This window comes from Leucoraja erinacea, chromosome 1 (assembly GCF_028641065.1).
Source record: "Leucoraja erinacea ecotype New England chromosome 1, Leri_hhj_1, whole genome shotgun sequence".
In the NCBI taxonomy this organism is placed as follows: domain Eukaryota; kingdom Metazoa; phylum Chordata; class Chondrichthyes; order Rajiformes; family Rajidae; genus Leucoraja; species Leucoraja erinaceus.
Window position 1 is genome coordinate 117,953,219 of NC_073377.1, and position 19,443 is coordinate 117,972,661.

The 19,443-nt window shown below is 40.7% G+C and overlaps 1 protein-coding gene across 4 annotated transcripts in view; it reads left to right on the forward strand.

Annotated features, from left to right (window-relative positions):
* Positions 1-19,443, forward strand: part of wrn (WRN RecQ like helicase) — a 108,379-nt gene that overhangs the window by 7,661 nt on the left and 81,275 nt on the right. For all 4 annotated transcript variants that reach the window (XM_055642065.1, XM_055642090.1, XM_055642083.1 and 1 more), the window contains exons 5-9: positions 2,426-2,574; positions 5,431-5,580; positions 11,303-11,375; positions 12,737-12,848; positions 14,897-15,095. In XM_055642065.1, coding sequence (XP_055498040.1) covers positions 2,426-2,574; positions 5,431-5,580; positions 11,303-11,375; positions 12,737-12,848; positions 14,897-15,095 — 683 coding nt within the window. The remainder of the gene's footprint in view (positions 1-2,425; positions 2,575-5,430; positions 5,581-11,302; positions 11,376-12,736; positions 12,849-14,896; positions 15,096-19,443) is intronic.

A 19,443-nucleotide genomic window follows, 5' to 3' on the forward strand; every position in this document is an offset into this window, starting at 1 on the left:
GTAAGTATTTTCCAACTTTTGATACTTAACAGAATTATCATGTCGGGCAGACTATATCACAATTTTCTTAATCAGTCTGACATCCACAAACTTGCAAATTCCTGCGTAGTTCCTTGAAGAAAAGGAGGGGAATTGCATTTAAAAAAATGTCAATAGACAATAGGTGCAGGAGTAGACCATTCGGCTCTTGGGCCTTTCTCCAGCTGTGCCGTTTCCATCTTTCTCATTGGCTCCTGATCTAAAAGTTTTGGAAGTTTTTATCCTTGTGTTTATATTAATTCATGATTTCACCTTCGATCACATTCGATCCCTCCCTCCCATTACCTTGAACTCTGTTTCTGTGTGAGTGTATTATTATTGATATCTGATGCCTGGATTCGGGGGTATAAGTTACAGGGAGAGGTTGTTTTCTCTGAAATGCTGGAGATTCCAGGGAGATCTGATAGAAGTATATACAATTAAGAGAGGTACAGATAGAGTCTACAGTCAGAACCTTTTTCCCAGGATGGAAAAATCAAATAGTCGAGGGACTAGCTTTTAGGTGAGAGCTGCAAAGTTTAAAAATGTGTGGGGCAAGTTTTTTTGTACAGAGAACGGTGAATGCCTGAAACATGCTGCCAGGGAGGTGATTTTTGACAGGTATGTTATTCCCTATTTGTGAGTTCATAGTATTGGTTGTGGTATTCATGTTGGTGATATTCGTAAGTATTTTTTGGCAACTTGACTCTAAAGTACTTGCTTGTGCATGTGAACCCAAGGCTTAATTGGAGGCTACTTCACAAGCTAATTTTTTGTTGTTACTTAATTTTGTTACTAGGGTTTGACTGTTACTGCAAGATCAACATTTATTGTCTAATTCTAATTTTCCTTGAGTTTGTGAGTCTCCTTGTTTAATCATTGTCGTCCTTCAAAGAAGTTTCTCCCACAGTGCTGTTGGGTAGAGTTCCAGAATTTGGACCCAGTGACAAGGAGTAGCAAATATTTGAGTTGAGGTAGTGTACGACGTGGAGGGAAACTTGGTGGGATGGTGGTGTCCCCCCGGAAGTGCCTCTTCATGGTGGTTGAGGTGTGTATTTAGGAGGCATACTTCAAGTAGCCTTGGTGAGTAACCACAATGTGCAGTGTTAGAATGAAAGTTTAGGGTGGTGGATGAGCTGCTAGTTGAGTGGGGACTTTATCCTGAGTAACATTGAGCTTTCTAAATGTTGTTGCAGCTGCAATATGCACACAAATGGAGAACATGCCATCACATTTCTGATGTGTTTTGTAGATAGTGGGTAGGATTTTGGATATCACGATGGTTCAGTCAATATTGATCTAGTCAATATTGATCTACTGAATGTTAATTATGGGGATTTAGTTAGCAATGTTACAAAATTTTGAGATTTAAAAAATCAAGTCTGCAATTTATCCCATCAGATAAAGCATAACAATAAGTTTAATTTGACACCAAATTCACTTTCATATCTCAAGTATTAAAAAAGTTATGACCATTTTCATACTCGGAAATTAGCATCTTGTTCCCTATTGATTTTCAATGGACATTACAAAAAAGCTGTGATCTTGGATAGTCAACAGGCCATTTCTTAAGGAAAGATTAACATTTTTAAATAGCCTAAGTGTCCAAAGATTATTCACAAATAATTCACAATATAACATGATTTTTATATCTAATTTACATTAATTTATAGGCCAAATGGAAGGAATTTAGTGTTCAATTGCTGTAAATAAATGCCCATTTAAATCGGCTTTCTAGTGGGTTCATGTGGAACGCGCCGGTTTAGAACGTTGACATAGCGCTAGATTAGTGCCCTCAAGTGCCGAGAAAAATACTGCGGGATATAAAAAGCCCAAAATGAGCTATTCGTTATAGATAATTTGATATATAGGGTTATATATATGCCCCATTTAATGTAAAAATAAGGTACATACCTTTAATTGTTTGCTCTATAAAACCCTGGGGCTGCGAATGGTTGCGAGATGAAACAGTAATTTTAAATCTATTAGAACTATATTATCGAGGCCTATAAAACTAATAATACCTTTTGCGACCGGGTCTTGCAGCGATTTTTCGTTAATGATTTACTAGGCTGAACATGTGCGATTAGTACAGCCTAGTAAAAATCGCGTTTTAAACCCGCCCCCTCCAAACAGCGCCAAAATCGCCGACCTGGCTGAGGGCAGATTCCCAATGGCGATTCAGGTAGGTTTTGTAACATACCTAATTTAGTGATGGTAATGCCATTGCATGTTAACATGTGGATAGACACATGGTTTGAGGAATTTGGAAGGGTGTTTAAATGTGTATCTTTGGAACAAAAGTGTCACTATATGTAACATCATTTGTAAAAATTTTCTTGGTTAATAAATAATCTTAATTAAAAAAGGAATTATATCTGTGATAGTGAAGTGAATTTTGTTTTAGGATTTCCAAGTGGACTCAAAAGATTACTGGAAGATGAAGCAATTAAAAAAGTTGGTGTTGGAATTGAAGGAGATCATTGGAAACTAATGCGGGACTATGATATTAAACTGAAAGGCTTCGTGGAACTATCTGAGGTGGCTAATAAAAAGGTAAAAGCATATCTTCAACCTGCATTTGTACATGTAAATTGTTTGCAGTTAGTGCAAGATATTTGGCTAAGTATTCTATTCAATAGTTATTTTAATGGGAACAACATTGTAATGCAGTGGTGAACTAAAATGACAAGAAGTGTAACACAACAAATATACTAGTCATAGAGTGTGGAAACAGGCCCTTAGGCCCAACCGGCCAACAATGTCCCATCTACTTTAGTCACAAACCTGTCCTATCCATGTACCTGTCCAATTATTTCTTAAACGATTGGATAGTCTTAACGTATTTTAACAGAATTCTAGCTATGGTGATGTTATGATTTTATTCAATCATGAAGCAAGCTTAAGTCTACTTTTGCAATGTTTTAATGTTTTTAAAGGAACTATCCCTGTTCTAGGTGGGAACAAAGTGTGTGAGAGCAGGAAATAGAACAGACTTGTTGGAAACTTTAATTAGAATAGTTAAGTAAAATTAAGATGTTGGCAATGTTTGTCTGAAAAGTGGAAATGTCAGAACAGATATGTTGAAGATGGAGATATTGAAAGATTGGAATTGAAGCTTTGGAAAGGAGTAGGTAGTCAAGTTGGTAACAGAAGTCAATGTGGTTGAAATTAACATTGATTGTTAACTTATGCCAAGAAATGGAGATGGACAATTTGTGTAAGGGTTGAGTCAGAAGGGGACTGAGTGAAATGCAGAAAAACACTGCAAAAGCTGGAAATAAAAGCAAGAAGTGCTAGAAATTGTAATGTGTTCAGGTGGTGATCTGAGGAGTGATTAACTCGCTCTCTCCGCAGACTATTGGCTGGTCCGCTGAGTGTTTCCAGCACTTTTATTTGGGCTAGACGAGAATGCGAGTAGTGGAGGTCATAAAATCACTGCTTGATAACTTTACATGATGGTTGGTGGCAATCATTAATATACCGAGGGAGGGGGGTATATAAATGAGCTGAGGGAGGGGGAAGCTATGATGGAAATATAGAACGTTCCTCAAAGGGACAGGCACACTTTCGATCCATATGTTCTCATTGCCTCGCCTTTTATTTGCAGGGATTGAAGTTGGTTCAGAGGAGAACAAATTAGATAGTGGAGCCACCAACAAGATATTGGTGAGGCTGCACTTAAATATTGTGTAGTGTTCTGGTTGCCCATCTGTGTAGTGTTCTGGTTGAAGGATGCAATTAAGCTGGAAACAAGATTCACAAGGATGTTAGTAGGACTGGAGATGGTAAATTATCAGGAGGGAATGAATGAGCTGGCTTTTTTCCATTGAGCGTGAGAGGCTGAAGAGTAACTTCGTAGAGGTATTTAAGATCTATCCACAATCCATGGTCTTTCCCCCCAAGTTAGGAGAGTCTAAAACTAAAAGGAATAGATTTACAGTGAGAGTGGAAAGATTTAAAAAGGGACCTGAGGCACCGAGTAGTGGGTATGAGGAATGAACTGATGGTGGGTTACACTATTATAGTTTAGTTACCAATAATTTATTGTATTATTTATTTCACATATGTTTTGTTAATGTGCCTGTAATACTGCAGAAAGTAAAATGTTCATTGTTCCAAAGCAAGTGGTAGATCAGGTTACTGTTACACATTTGAAAGACATTCAGATAGGCATGTAGATAAGAAATATTTTGAGAGATATGGGCTCAAGATAGGCAAATCGGGCTAGCTTAGACAGGCAACTTGGTAGACATGGATAATTTGGGCCAAAGGGCCTGTCTCCATTCAATATAACTCACTCAATGACTTTAGCCAGTGATTTCCGTTAAATCCAAATTAAATATCCTGCATTTATTTTTAGATTAATTTCTCATTATGACTGAAACACTTAAGAAGTGCTTGTCCACAGTTGTCTCATGTATTAATGTAATGGGCCTGTCCCACTTAGGCGATTTTTCAGCGGACTGCCAGCGACTGTCAAGTTGCCGGCAGTCGCCTGAAAAACCGGGAACTGGAACGGTGACTGTCACATTGGAACACACACACACAAACACTGCGCAAAGGTGGGGGCCAGGGCAAGCGGGGGAGTGCTGTCTGAAATTCACACGGTACAAAGCCAATGTGATACAGACACACACCGCGATGAACAGGAAGGATGGCGCTGTAATTAAGACTGCTAGCACAGTGTATGGTAAGTCCTTTAAAAGGGGGGAGAAGGGGGGAGAAGGAGTGGAGACAACTTTTAAGAAGCCAGACAACTTTTAATAAGCCAGAGATACACAGCTGTGAAGTTCGGCGGACATTTAGCATTACCAGTCGGTTACCCTTGGTTCTGAACACTCCTGCTTGCATTTTTTTCCCCAATGAGCCAATGAAAATCCTGGTCAGCAAAGGCGATTAACTAAAACTACCTACAACTACCTCGAGTACCCATAACTACATGGCGACCCCACTATAACTGCACCTACGACTACAGGATTATCGATTTTCTCCATAGCGACCAATCTTTGGTTGTAGAATGTTTTTCAACATGTTGAAAAATTTGCGGCGACCATACTGAGGCTGCGACTAGTTCCCAGAATGCGGAAACTCCTCGCGACCGTGAAGGAGACTCACCAGAAACCATCAACGAACATGTGGCGACCATATGGCGAGCGCAGAGTCTCCTGCACTCGCCTAAAAAGTCGCCTAAGTGGGACAGGCCCATGAGACACTGGTCATTTCTAGAAACATCAGTAGTCTTCCTTTTTGAGAAGTCCTTACTGAATTTTGTTTTTGCGACTTTAAAAGAACATTGTAATACAAAACTGAAGAGAAATTAATTTTCAACAGTTCTTAAAATTTTTGTTTTGAACCTGAAACATGTTTTCTTTTTTGGACCTGAAATATATTTTCTATCATGTAATTTAGTTTAATTATGCAGAAAAGTGGAGTCTGAATGGATTGGTGAAACATCTCTATGGCAAACAGCTGTGGAAGGATACAGCTGTCCGCTGCAGCGACTGGGATGCATTTCCTCTCAGCAATGAGCAGCAGCAGTATGCAGCGGTCGATGCCTATGTATGTATATGCTTCTGTTATAAATAAAGCAATATATAATTGTTCCTTCCCTTATTTCATTGAAAAGGTATTTCACATATTTTTTTAAATATAGATTATTCTTATGGGGAAACTGAGCAGTTCTTGTATCTTTTATAATTTTTAAATTGGCTCTCATATAACTGAAATAGCAAAAGATAGGTAATTAAGGGAGAATTCCCTATTGACAGATGATGAGGATATTTATAGGTAACGACGTATGCTGTATGTACAGGCAAATATTCTCTTGTGTAAGTTTGTTGCATGTACAGATGCGGTGAAGATGCACATTGCATATTGCACACCACTCTATACTGCGCACCTGTGGTCGAACTACGGAAAGACAAGTTTGCAGAGACTAAAGGTGGCCTATAATGATGCCATGAAAATACTGTTAAGGAAACGTAGATGGTGTAGTGCTAGTAACATGTTTGTGGCTGCAGGAGTCAGTACTTTAGAAGCTACCCTAAGAAATCATATGTATAAATTCATTTGCAGGATAAATTACTCTTAAAAATGTAATTATCGTAGCTGTGTCAAACATAAGGTTTAGCACTACACGCTACGATTCCCAGTTGTGGAGACACTGGTATCACTGTCCCGTTGTAGGACACTGATCTTTCTTTTTTCTTTTTGGATTTTAAATCATATATTGTGCTTTTTTTATATATAATTTATGATGCTTTTATAAGTCATATACTAAGATTTTATTTGTATTTTATGGTGTTTTTATATGCAATGTATTTTTATGTAATGTTGTCCCTTGTCTGGACCTTGAGTTCGAAATAATCCCACTTTTTAAGAAAAGCGGGAGAGAGAAAACAGGGAATTATAGACCAGTTAGCCCAATTATAAAAGATGAGATAGCCGAACATTTGGTTAGCAGTAACAGGATCGGTCCGAGTCAGCATGGATTTACGAAGGGGAAATCATGCTTGACTAATCTTCTGGAATTTTTTGAAGATGTAACTAGGAAAATGAACAAGGGAGAGCCAGTGGATGTAGTGTACCTGGACTTTCAGAAAGCACTTGATAAGGTCCCACATAGGAGATTAGTGGGCGAAATTAAGGCACATGGTATTGGGGGTAGATTGCTGACATAGATAGAGAAGTGGTTGGCAGACAGGAAACAAAGAGTAGGGATTAACGGGTCCCTTTCAGAATGGCAGGCAGTGACTAGTGGGGTACCGCAAGGCTCGGTGCTGGGACCGCAGCTATTTACAATATACATCAATGATTTGGATGAAGGGATTCAAAGTAACATTAGCAAATTTGCAGATGACACAATGCTGGGTGGCAGTGTGAACTGTGAGGAGGATGCTATGAGACTGCAGGGTGACTTGGACAGGTTGGGGGAGTGGGCAGATGCATGGCAGATGAAGTTTAATGCGGATAAATGTGAGGCAGATTACTATCTAAATGGCGTCAAGTTGGGAAACGGAAGTACAATGGGACCTGGGGGTCCTTGTACATCAGTCTATGAAAGTAAGCATGCAGGTACAGCTGGCAGTGAAGAAAGCGAATGGCATGTTGGCATTTATAACAAGAGGAATCAAATATAGGAGCAAATAGGTCCTTCTGCAGTTGTACAGAGCCATAGTGAGACCACACCTGAAGTATTGTGTGCAGTTTTGGTCCCCTAATTTGAGGAAGAACATTCTTGCTATTGAGGGAGTGCAGCGTAGGTTTATAAGGTTAATTCCCGGGATGGCGGGACTGTCATATGCTGAGAGAATGGAGGAGCTGGGCTTGTACCCTCTGGAGTTTAGAAGGATGGGAGGGGATCTCATTGAATAATATAAGATTGTTAAGGGTTTAGACATGCCAGAGGCAGGAAACATGTTCCCGATGTTGGGGGAGTCCAGAACCAGGGCCACAGTTGAAGAATAATAAAATCCATTATTTTTAGAGTCAAAATTATTAAAATTAGAAGATTTGGTTACATTCAAAACAGCTCAGATAATGTCTAGGGCCAAAAATAAAAATTTACCTGGAAACATTCAAAAATTATTTAACGAGCGTGTGGGGGGTTACAATTTAAGAGGAATATTTAATTTTAAGAAACAAAGAGTCCGTACGACTAGAAAAACCTTTTGTATTTCGGTTTGTGGAGTGGGAGTGTGGAACAAATTGAACGAGGAATTAAAGCAATGTACAAACATGAATCATTTTAAAATGATATATTAAAAAATAATTTTCATGGGGTACCGGGATGGAGGGGATGGTTGACAAGTGGGGGTTAATGTTTATCTATTGCTTTACAATTGTTTACTTATGTTTGGTTACTTCATATATGAAGTTTGTATGTGTATAATAGTTGTATGTATATATATGTCTGTAGGTATTATGGGAAATTGCCTGGGGTAGTATTATTATTATTAATTAATTGATTTTTAAATATGGTAGAAGTGTTGGGGAAAGGGGTGAGATTTAATAAGTTGTTCTTCTTCTCACTCCTTTTCGAGCTTGTACAGACACACAGTTGGACATTGGAAATTTGCTTTTTGTTCTTTTCATTGCTTGTAAATATTGATTGTAATGTCCAATTGTTTTATAATTTCGATGTTGTTACTGTTAATGTCTTTAATGTCTTTACTTGTTCGGAATAAATAAAATAAAATAAATAAATAAATAAGGAGTAAGCCATTTAGAACGGAGACAAGGAAACACTTTTTCTCACAGAGAGTGGTGAGTGGAATTCTCTGCCTGAGAGGGTGGTGGAGGCAGGTTCTCTGGATGCTTTCAAGAGAGAGCTAGATAGGGCTCTTAAAATAGGGGATATGGGGAGAAGGCAGGAACAAGGTACTGATTGGGGATGATCAGCCATGATCACATTGAATGGCGGTGCTGGCTCGAAGGGCCGAATGGCCTACTCCTGCACCTATTGTCTATTGTCTATAATGTTTATTATTATTATTATTATTTATTAATGGTGGTGCCATGCTACTCAGTGGAGAAGAGAAATTGGACGAGATTAGGCTCCTGGAATCTGCTGTTCATCTAGATCTTAGTTGATCTGTACCGTCAGCCAGAACATCTTTGAGTTATGGGGAAGAAAGTCAGGAAATATGCAAATGTTGCGTAGACATCACCTGAGGTTAGGATTGAAACTGGGTGCTTGGGGAGTTCCTGATTTGTAAACTTTAATCTGTTTGGATGGTCCTGATCTCTGATGTCTTGTTGGTTGTTCTATGGGAAGGTTGGGCACTTTGTTCAAGGGTGGAATAAACCATTTTGTATTCCTTTATACTTTGGGATCTACTGTGGAATACCATTTACAAATGAAGTGGTTTATCTGAGTATTTTGTTTCCTGTGTGATGCTTGTTGTGTAATGTGGGAGAAATTTGAGAATTCAGACATTTATTTTTGTTTTTGAAAGAACAAGCCAAGGAGTATCCAAAAGTTACTCACTGGTCTGCCACTAGTCAATGGCAGCTGCTTTGACTAGTGGGAAGTTGTGGCCAAAAAAATCTGTGCTGTGTGTTTTACAATAGGCATTGACAGCCAAATAGATAAATGGGGAGAGAATTCAGAAATCAAAGATGCAAAAGGAACTTGGGAGTGCTGGTGCAGGATTCCCAAAAAGATAATCTGCAAGTCGAATCGGTAGTAAAGAAAGCAAACTCAAACTCATTTATTTCAAGAAGGCTCGCATACAAAAACAGGGATGTAATGCTGAGGCTCTATAAGGCATTGATAAGGCCCCATTTTGAATATTGTGAGCAATTTTGGGCACCATATCTGAGGAAGGATATGCAGGCTCTGGGGAGGATCCAGAGGAGGTTTACAAGAATTATCCCAGGATTTAGTAGGTTAACCTATGATGAGCGTTTGTCGGCACTGGGCCTGTGCTCGCTGCAATTTGGAAGAATGAGGGGGGACCTCATTGAAACATATAGAATAGTGAAAGGCTTGGATAGGGTGGATGTGGAGAGGATGTTTCCACTAGTGGGAGAATCTAGGACTAGGGGTCATAGCCTCAGAATTAAAGGACTTTCTCTTAGGAAGGAGATGAGGAGAATTTTATTTTGTAAGAGTGTGGTGAATCTGTGGAATTCGTTGCCACTCTGGAGGCCAAGTCGGTGAATATCAAAGGCAGAGATAGACACATTCTTGATTAGTACAGGTGTCAGAGGTTATGGGGAGAAGGCAGGAGAATGGGGTTAGGAGGAAGAAATAGATCAGCCACAATTGAATGGCGGAGTAGTCTTGATGGGCCGAATGGCCAAATTCTACTCTTATCACTTATGACCTTATGAACCCACATAGAGTTTCGCCACTGAAGGAATGAAAGTCAAGTATGGAGAGCAGGGAAGTAGACTATTATGGACTTGCAAAGCTTTAGATAGCTTGTTTAAAAGTGTAATTGTTGAAAGGTTGGGATCTTAAATGATGCTATTTATCTTTGATATGCTTGTTGCATGCTATTTATCTTTGATATGCTTGTTGCATGGTATTAGTCAAATTTATCAGTAAGAAAATCGGGAGATTTAGAAAATAATTTTTTTTTTTTGGGTTCTACTTAAGTACCAAGTAGACAAGTTACTAATTATGCTGTTTGTTTTCATTTGACTCATAGAATCTTAAATGGCATTAAAGCTCAGTGATTCCATGTTGGTTCTCTCAGAAAACTTTAACCAATCCGTTACCATGTTCCACCCTGGAGCCCATATGTTTATTCCATCTTCAAGTGGCATTCTGATACCTTTTTGATGAGCACTGAATATATTCAATTCCACCGCCCATACAAATAGTCAGTTCTAGATATTACTATTTGCTAAGCTTAAAAGAAAACCTTTTAACATCCCGTCATGCATCTTACTCAATACCTAAAATCTGTGGCCCTAATGCATTTCTTGTTGTCCTTTGTCATTTGGACCATGTTTTTCCAATATCAATGCCATGTTTTGCTATTGTTCATAAGTTCTAGGAGCAAAATTAGTCCGTTTGGCCCATCAAGTCTACTCCACCATTCAACATGGGTGATCTCTCTTTCCCTCACAACCCCATTCTATTGCTTTCTCCCCATAACTCCTGACACCCTTACTAATCAAGAATCTGTCAATCTCTGCCTTAAACATATCCATTGACTTGGTCTCCACAGCCATCTGTGGCAATGAATTCCACAGATTTACTTCCCCATGACTAAAGAAATTCCTCCCCCTTTCTAAAGGTACGTCCTTTTATTCTGAAGCTGTGGCCTCTGGTCCTAGTCTCTCCGACTAGTGGAAACATCCTCTCCACATTCACTCTATCCATGCCTTTTACTATTTGTTAAGTTTCAATGAGGTCCCCTCATCCTTCTTAGCTCCAGTGAGTACAGGCCCAGTGCCTTGAAATAATCATATGTTAACCAGGTTACATTTTGGGAGTCCTACACCAGTAATTCCAATTCCCTTTGAACCTCCGATTTCAGAATTTTCTACCCATTTAGAAAATAGTTTACACTTTTATTCCTACTACCAAAATGTAAGACTCCATACTTGGATATGCTGCATTCCATCTGCCATTAATCAGCCCACTCTCTCAACCGGTCGAAGTCCTGCAGAGTCCCTGCTTTCTCTACACTACATCCACCTCCTACCATCTCCTGAAGTGATCAAAGGATTTGTAATTTGTAATCTGTCAATTTGTAATCTATGTCTTCCATGGTGATATTTTATGGCTGACAAAAAGTACATTCATATGTCTTTCTTTCACTAGGCTGGTCTTCTAATTTATCAAAAATTAAGTAGTTTGGATCTGAACAGAGGGAAGCAGTTTCAAAATAAAGATGGTAAGTTGTATATGGGTTGGATAAGTTGTCCAATTGTTGTTTGTTCATAACCAATGCTTTCCTAAGCTCGCTTAATTCTATTACAGACAGGGTAGACTTTGCTGCCCTCCAGTTGGATCAGATGCACCATTACCATTATTAGCAGCTGCTATTGCACAGTTCTGTAAGCTTTGACCAGTTCAATGCCCTTTGGGAGGGGGGGGGGGGGGGGGGGGGGGGGGGGGGGGTCGGTGGGGGAGATGGAGGAGGAAGTGTCTTGCACTCATACAAGATTTTGAGAAACAAGAGAAATATGTCTTCTACCAGTGGGAATGCAGTACTACTTTCTCCTTAGTACATGCTGCTGTTCTAAGCTTCTCCCAGTCTAGTTTCAGTCAAAAACCGCTGAATCAAGCACTTGATCAACTAATCTTTATTTTAATAAAACACAATTACAGTTCCCATCACTGTACCTAACCACCGTGGGTTCGATCCTCATATCTGCCTGTTCAAGCCCTCTTGGCCTCGCTCAAACAGAGACACTCCAGAAGTGTTCTAAGCGCTCTCCCAGAAGATCGACGCGGGACCTCGTGGCAGCGGACTTTTATAGGTCCCGGGACCTCGAGGGGCCGAACCACATGATCTCTTTACAATCCAATTACAGATATCGATTAACCCCATACATAACATACATTTCCCTAACCCAATAATACAGCAGTTAATACATTGTATTCAAACAGGGTTTCTCAAGGAAGCAAACATAGCAACATTTACCCTGATCTGCAAGAAACCCAGACAGGGCTCAATACCTCATCCAATCAACATTCGGCAAAGTAGAACTCTGCAACATTATTTATAATTATTTACAATTATTTACATTTTGCACCTAATTGACAGGGTCTGCAGATGTTCTTATTCTTTTCCTGCAGCCTGTATCTAGGTTCTAGACAAACTGGCACCACTCCGCAGCTTGTCCCAGTACTGCAGGGAGCAATTCCAAATTGACCAAATCTCCCAGCAGCCCTGAAGCTTTCAGCCCATTTTAAAGTCCTAGCCTCTCCAATCTGGCCAGGATTAACACAACAAGCCAGCGATTGGAAGTCATGCCTTTCCCTTGGAGAAATAGAAAATGGCACATGAAATAATCATTGGAGTGAGGATTAGAGATGCTTGGTGACTAGAAGTAAGGCTTGGTGTAGAAAATAATTAGAAAGGGAATAGAAGAAATTAATTTAAAATCAAGCTTGTGATGCATATATAATACATTGGCTCATTACCTTATGCTTCCAATTACTATTGGTTATGACTAATATTATTAGCTAAGTACATGAACCATGCAGTATCTATGTCAAGTAATAATTTTCTAATTTTATTTGTTCCAGACCAGAAATTGCTCCCATCCGCTATGCTCAAGTCAGATCTGGTCTCTATTGCACATGATATGCAAGATCTAGCAGAAATGGTTCCTGATTTTCACATTAATGGTGTGCAAAGGTGAGCGATGAAAGGTTACTATTTAATGATATGATACCGTTGCAATCTTTGCACAAAAATGCCTTTTCACGTGGTGCACGTGGCAAAAAACTAAGCTAACTAAATACAACTAATTCCCTCAGAATTGTTATGCAGCAAACCACCCACCGTGTTGTGTCTGTGCTCCTTACCCTAAGCTTCATGCGTTTGTTGTCAATCAGCGATGGCGTGTGCTCCTCCAACTCAGCAGGTCATGGATCCAAGCACCACTGAAGAGACTTGAGTGGATTATCCAGCACCAAACTAAACAGAAGCCAAACTAAATGTCTGCTTTAATATGGAGCAAGTTAATCCAGATGCTGGATATTTGAAAGAAAAACAAAAAAATGCCGGAAGCACTTAGCAGGCCAAACCACATATGCGGAGAGATAAAAACAGAGTCCATGTATCTGGCTAATGAAACTATACCCGAACTTTAAAAGTGGGGAAAACAAGGAAGCAGTGATTTTTCAGAATATTGGCGAGTGGCCTATAATGGTGGAGACCAAGGCTGGTCAGCTCTGTTTAACGTTATTTACCTGTGACAGTAACTCAGTTTTATCTTTCCAGAAATGCTGCTTGAACAGCAGCTGGATTATACAAGCAGAAAGGGTCCCAATCCAAAACTTCACCTGTTAATTTCCTCCACAGATGCTGACTGAACTGTTGAGTTCCCTTCAGCACTTTGTGTTTTGCTCAAGATTTCAGCATCTGCAGTTCCCTGTATTTCTGTAGTTCCAACATATTCTTTTGGTTAAGATTTGTAGCAATCGATCTTTCACTATTACAATATGCTCTCTTGTTTATTTCTCTCTTCTGATATCAAAACTAATATTACTTGGATCACTTTAGTCTCCATAGTATTGCGGCCATTTTTTTGTCTTCTCCACATATTCCCCACCTGCAACATAAAACATGGTTCGCTTTGCACTGTTCTAATTTTAATTGAGTCAATAACCTGAACTATTGATTCTGTTGTTCAGATGCTGCCTGATCTGCTGAATGTTTCCAATATTTTTGCTGCCTTTAATTTACCTGGCAAGTTATGCTCGTTGGTCTTCAAAGTTTTGGGCTGTTGTCTTCTCTTTCATGTAAACTTCTTACCATGCAATTTGAAAATTGACATTTTTGTACTCCAGTGTTCATCTTTGAAATAATTGCACAATGTAATCTAAATACATTTCCTAGAAACAAGGAACTGCAGATGCTGGTTTACAATAAGACACAATGTGCTGGAGTAACTCGGCGAGTCAGGCAGTAAGGGACTCAACCCGAATGTCACCTATCCATGTTCTCCTGAGATGCTGCCTGATTTGCTGAGTTACTCCAGCACTTTGCCTACCTTAGTATATTTCCTGTAGAGTTGATCAGTTTTAAAGTGTAGTTGCTATAAACTGGAAAACTCAATATTTTTAGAAATGAATAGCAGTATGAAGCAGAGCTAATAATATTGAAAGTACAACACATAACAAACATAAATAAAATATATTTCTGTTGAATTTATTATCCTCATTGCTAATTCTTTCAGAGTTCAGATCTAATCGTTTCGGCAGATAAATTTGTGTCCTAAAAGAGAAAGTAGAGTTTCCCAGTTTCAGAAGATGTCTTAAAGATTGCTGCTTTTAAATCTATGTTAGCAGCCAAAATGTTATTTGCCTTTTTTTTACCACATTCACTCTAGACATGCATGACTGACCACAGAGCTCCTTTGGAGGCCTTTGGCCATGTGTCAGAAGGCCCAACTACAATTTGTGAATAATATCTTTGCAATTATGTATTATGGTATTTTGGGTTTACAGGAAATTATTTCATCTCAGGAGATTCAGTCTGCTAAGATTACGTAGGGAATGGTCCATTGAAACAAACATGTTCCTCTGTCTATTAGAAGGAACAGAGACTTTTCTGATAACATAGAGGAATGCATGCATATGAACTGGTACTTGAAAACATTATAGTTTACATTCATGTCAACATCTACTGATTCCTTTGAAATTGGTGTACAACATGCTAACGCTTGATTTCCTTAATAGAGCTACGGACGTCTTGAACGTCATTTCTGAAAATGTTTCTGCTTTACGGAACATCTTGATTGAATCAACATCTGGGATTGATCCTCAACCAGGGAATGAAACAAAAACGGAATTGCTTGCGGATAATCGAAGAGAAAATGAATGTACGGAAAATAGTTTGGAAATGATTGAAATGACAAATCGGAGTCACCAAGAACAGGTAGAGATAGAGTGAAATGCTTTTGTTTGTGTGCTACCCAGTCAAATCAAACATGCTCCACATGAGTACAATCAAGCCATATGCAAGTACAACAGCTAGTGCAAAGAAAACATAGCAGAATACAGTGTTACAGCATTTTAGAGGTACAGTTACAGCGTACCGTTTAACGTCCGTATTGAGGTAGGTTGGAAGATCGGGACTACATCCCAGTTTATTAGAGGACTGTTTAGTATTTGATAACGTTGGGGATGAAGCTGTTCCTGATTTCTGGTTGTACTGCCTCAGAAGCTTTGGCACAGTGCCCTCCATAATGTTTGAGACAAAGGCCGATAATTTATTTATTTCCCTCTGTACTCCACAATGTGAGATTTGCAATAGAAAACATTACATGTGGTTAAAGTGCACGTTGTCAAATTTTATTAAAGGGTATTTTTTATACATTTTTTGTTTCACCATGTAGCAATTACAGCAGTGTTTATACATTGTCCCCCCATTTCAGGGCACCATCATGTTTGGGACACATGGCTTCACAGGCGTTTGTAATTGCTCAGGTGTGTTTAATTGCCTCCTTAATGCAGATATAAGAGAGCACTCAGCACCTAGTCTTTCCACCAGTCTTTCCATCACCTTTGGAAACTTTTATCACCTTTGGAAAATCCCCAAACACCTGTCCGCAGATCAGAAACACTCTTCAGGGGTCAGGTGTGGATTTGTCAATGACCACCGTCCGCAGAAGACTTCATGAAATACAGAGGTTACACTGCAAAATGCAAAATACTGGTGAGCCGCAAAAATAGGATGGCTAGGTTACAGTTTGCCAATGCACTTAAAAGAGCAACCACAGTTCTGGAAAAAGATCTTGGGGACAGATGAGACGAAGATTAACTTATATCAGAGTGATGGCAAAAGGATGAAAAGGAACTGCCCAAGATCCAAAGCATATCACCTCATCTATGAAACACGGTGGTGGGGATATTATGGTCTGGGTATATGTGACTGCTGAAGGTACTGGCTCACTTATCTTCATTGATGATACAACTGCTGATGGTAGTAGCTGAAAGCTGAAAGGGAATATGCCTCAAAACAAGCAGAAATTAAAGATGGCTGCAATACAGGCCTGGCAGAGCATCACCAGAGAAGACACCCAATAACTGGTGATGTCCATGAATCGCAGACCAAGCACTCATTGGTTGCAAAGGATATGCAACAAAATACTACATGACTACTTTCATTCACATGACATTGCTGTGTCCCAAACATTATGGTGCCCTGAAATGGGGAGGACTATGTATAAACACTGCTGTAATTTCTACATGGTGAAACCAAAATGTATAAAAAATGGCCTTTATTGAAATCTGACAATGTGCACTTTAACCACATGTGATTTTTTTTCTATTACAAATCTCAAATTGTGGAGTACAGAGGCAAATAAAAATATGACGGGTCTTTGTCCCAAACATTAAGGAGGGCACTGCATATTCTGCCATATGCGAGAGGGTAGACGAAGGGTGATTATGCTGGCTGCATTGTTGAGGCAGCGTAGATGGAGTCGATGGCGGAGGTCTGATCTGTGTGATGGACTGGGCTACATCCACAACTCTATGTAGTTTCTTGCGGCATTGGGCAGAGCTGTTCCCATCCAAGCTGTAATACTACTGATAATATGCTTTCTACATTGTATCTGTAGAACTTGATAAGAGTTGTTGGAGACGTGCCCAACTTCCTAAGTCTCCTGGGTAGTAGAGGTATTGGTGTGTATTTTTTGGCTATAGTTTCAATGTGGTTGGTGTAGCAAAAATTGTTGATGATATTTACGTCAAGGAACTTGAACTATTCTGGCCTATTTCCACTGTTGCTGATGCTGACTGTGGCCTAAACTCCGCATCGTTTCCTGGTCAATATCTAACTCCTTTGGTTGAAGGGGAGGTCTTTATGCCATGTTACTAAGCTCCCCATCTCTTTCGTTACTCTGTCTTGTCATTGTTGGAGAACTGGCCCATCACAGGGTGTCATCTGCAAACTTGTTAATTGAGTTAGAGCAGGATGTGTGTGTGCGTGTTTAAAAATAGCAAATTTCCAATCAGCAATTCAAACTTTGAATTTTAATTGTTGTTACTATGTCAATCGACTGTTTCAATGTTTGCTTGCTTGCTTGCTTTGTAATTAGCCGGTTTTCGTGTAGGTTATCCATCTGTAACATTAATTTAGCACTAATGACGCCTGAACTGCTGGGCAGTCCCTGAAGCTCTGCATTCCCAGCTTTCTTCATGATTACTTTTAGGGTCATAGAAAGAAACAGCATAGAAACCGGCCCTTCAGCCTATCATGACTGCACTGGCCGTCAATCACCAACATAGAAAGTCTGAACAATCATAAATTATTGTCACTTTCATATCAAGGCTTGAGGGAGCAGCCTCAGCACTGCAGGATTGCTTCCTGCACACTGACTGGGATGTGTTCAGGACAGCCGCATCCTATGATGACTTCATCAACATCGAGGAGTACGCAGAGACTGTAACCAGCTACATTGCCAAGTGCACCGAGGATGTCACTATCATGAAAACCTTCACTGCACGTGGAAACGAAAAGCCATTGATGACAGCAGAGGTGCGCTCGCTGCTGAGGGCTCGTGATGCAGCCTACAGAGTCGGTAACACAGCCGCTCTTCGATCTACCAGGACTGCACTGGAAAAAGGAATCAGGGCAGCGAAACGTGCCTACGCAGGGAAAATCCAGGGACACCTCTGTGACACAGGAGACACCAGGAGGATGTGGAAGGGAATCCAAACACTGACGTGGTACAAGGCAAGGCAGCAGGTAACCGACACGGTTACAGATCTCTCTCCCAGATGAACTGAACAACTTCTTTGCACGTTTTGATGCAGCAAATACCACACCCAAGGGGAGAGCCAGCCCGCCCCTGCTTACAAACCGACCAGCCAGTCATGACCATAGACTCAATGGACACACGGAGAATCCTGTCTAAGGTCAGCCCGTGGAAAGCAGTCGGACCCGACAACATCCCAGGACGTGTGCTCAAGGAATGTGCTGAGGAGTTAGCAGATATGCTAACAGACATCTTTAACATCTCCCTTCGTCAAGCCATTGTCCCCACATGCCTCAAAACTTCCACAATAATCCCCATAGCGAAGAAACCAGTGGTTGCCTGCCTAAATGACTATCGCCCTGTCGCCCTGACCCCAATAATAATGAAGTGCTTTGAACGCCTGGTGAAACCCCACATTACTGCCAGCCTCCCCTCATCGTTAGACCCCCTCCAGTTTGCCTATCGCCCCAACCGTTCTACAGAGGATGCCATCTCTACCACGCTGCACACAGTACTCACGCATCTGGAAAACAATAACACATACACCAGAATCCTGTACATTGACTTCAGCTCAGCGTTTAACACCATCATCCCACAGAGACTTGTGGAGAAACTAACCCTGCTGGGCCTCAACACCACCCTGTGTCACTGGATCTTGGACTTTCTGACAGAGAGACCGCAGTCAGTCCGTGTTGGCAAGAACACTTCAGGCTCAATCACGCTGAGCACCGGCTCCCCTCAAGGCTGTGTGCTCAGCCCGCTGTATTCACATTGCTCACACATGACTGTGCTGCCAGATTCAGGGACAATAAGATCATAAAATTCGTGGATGACACAACAGTGGTGGGACTCATCAGCGGAGATGACGAATCAATGTACAGGGAGGAAGTAAAACAACTAGTGGACTGGTGCGGCAAAAATAATCTAGAATTAAATGTCGACAAAACGAAGGAGATGGTTGTCGACTTCAGGAGGGCGCAGCCAAAGCATACACCCCTCAACATCAGTGGCACTGCAGTGGAGAGTGGAGAGCATTAAGTTCCCCGGTGTGCAAATTACAGACAGCCTCACCTGGTCCAGGAACACCACTGGGACCGTCAAACGGGCCCATCAGCGACTGCACTTCCTGAGGAAACTAAAACAGGCCTCACTCCCCACCAACATCCTCAGGACTTTCTACAGGGGTATGGTGGAGTCTGTACTCACGTACTGCATAAATACGTGGTACTCCACCTGCAACTGCTCGGACAGGAAGGCTCTGCAGAGGGTAGTGAGGGGAGCAGAGAGGATCATTGGCGTCTCCCTACCCTCGGTACAAGAACTGTTCCAGAGCCGCTGTCTGAAAAAAGCTCAGAGAATTGCTAAGGACAAACTGCAGCCCCTCCACATACACCTGGATCTCCTGCCATCAGGCAAGAGATATCGAAGCATCAAAGCCCGGACCGCAAGACTGCTAAACAGCTTCCTACCACAGGCTGTGAGGCTGCTAAACAGTCACTCTGTACTCGCAGTCACCTGATT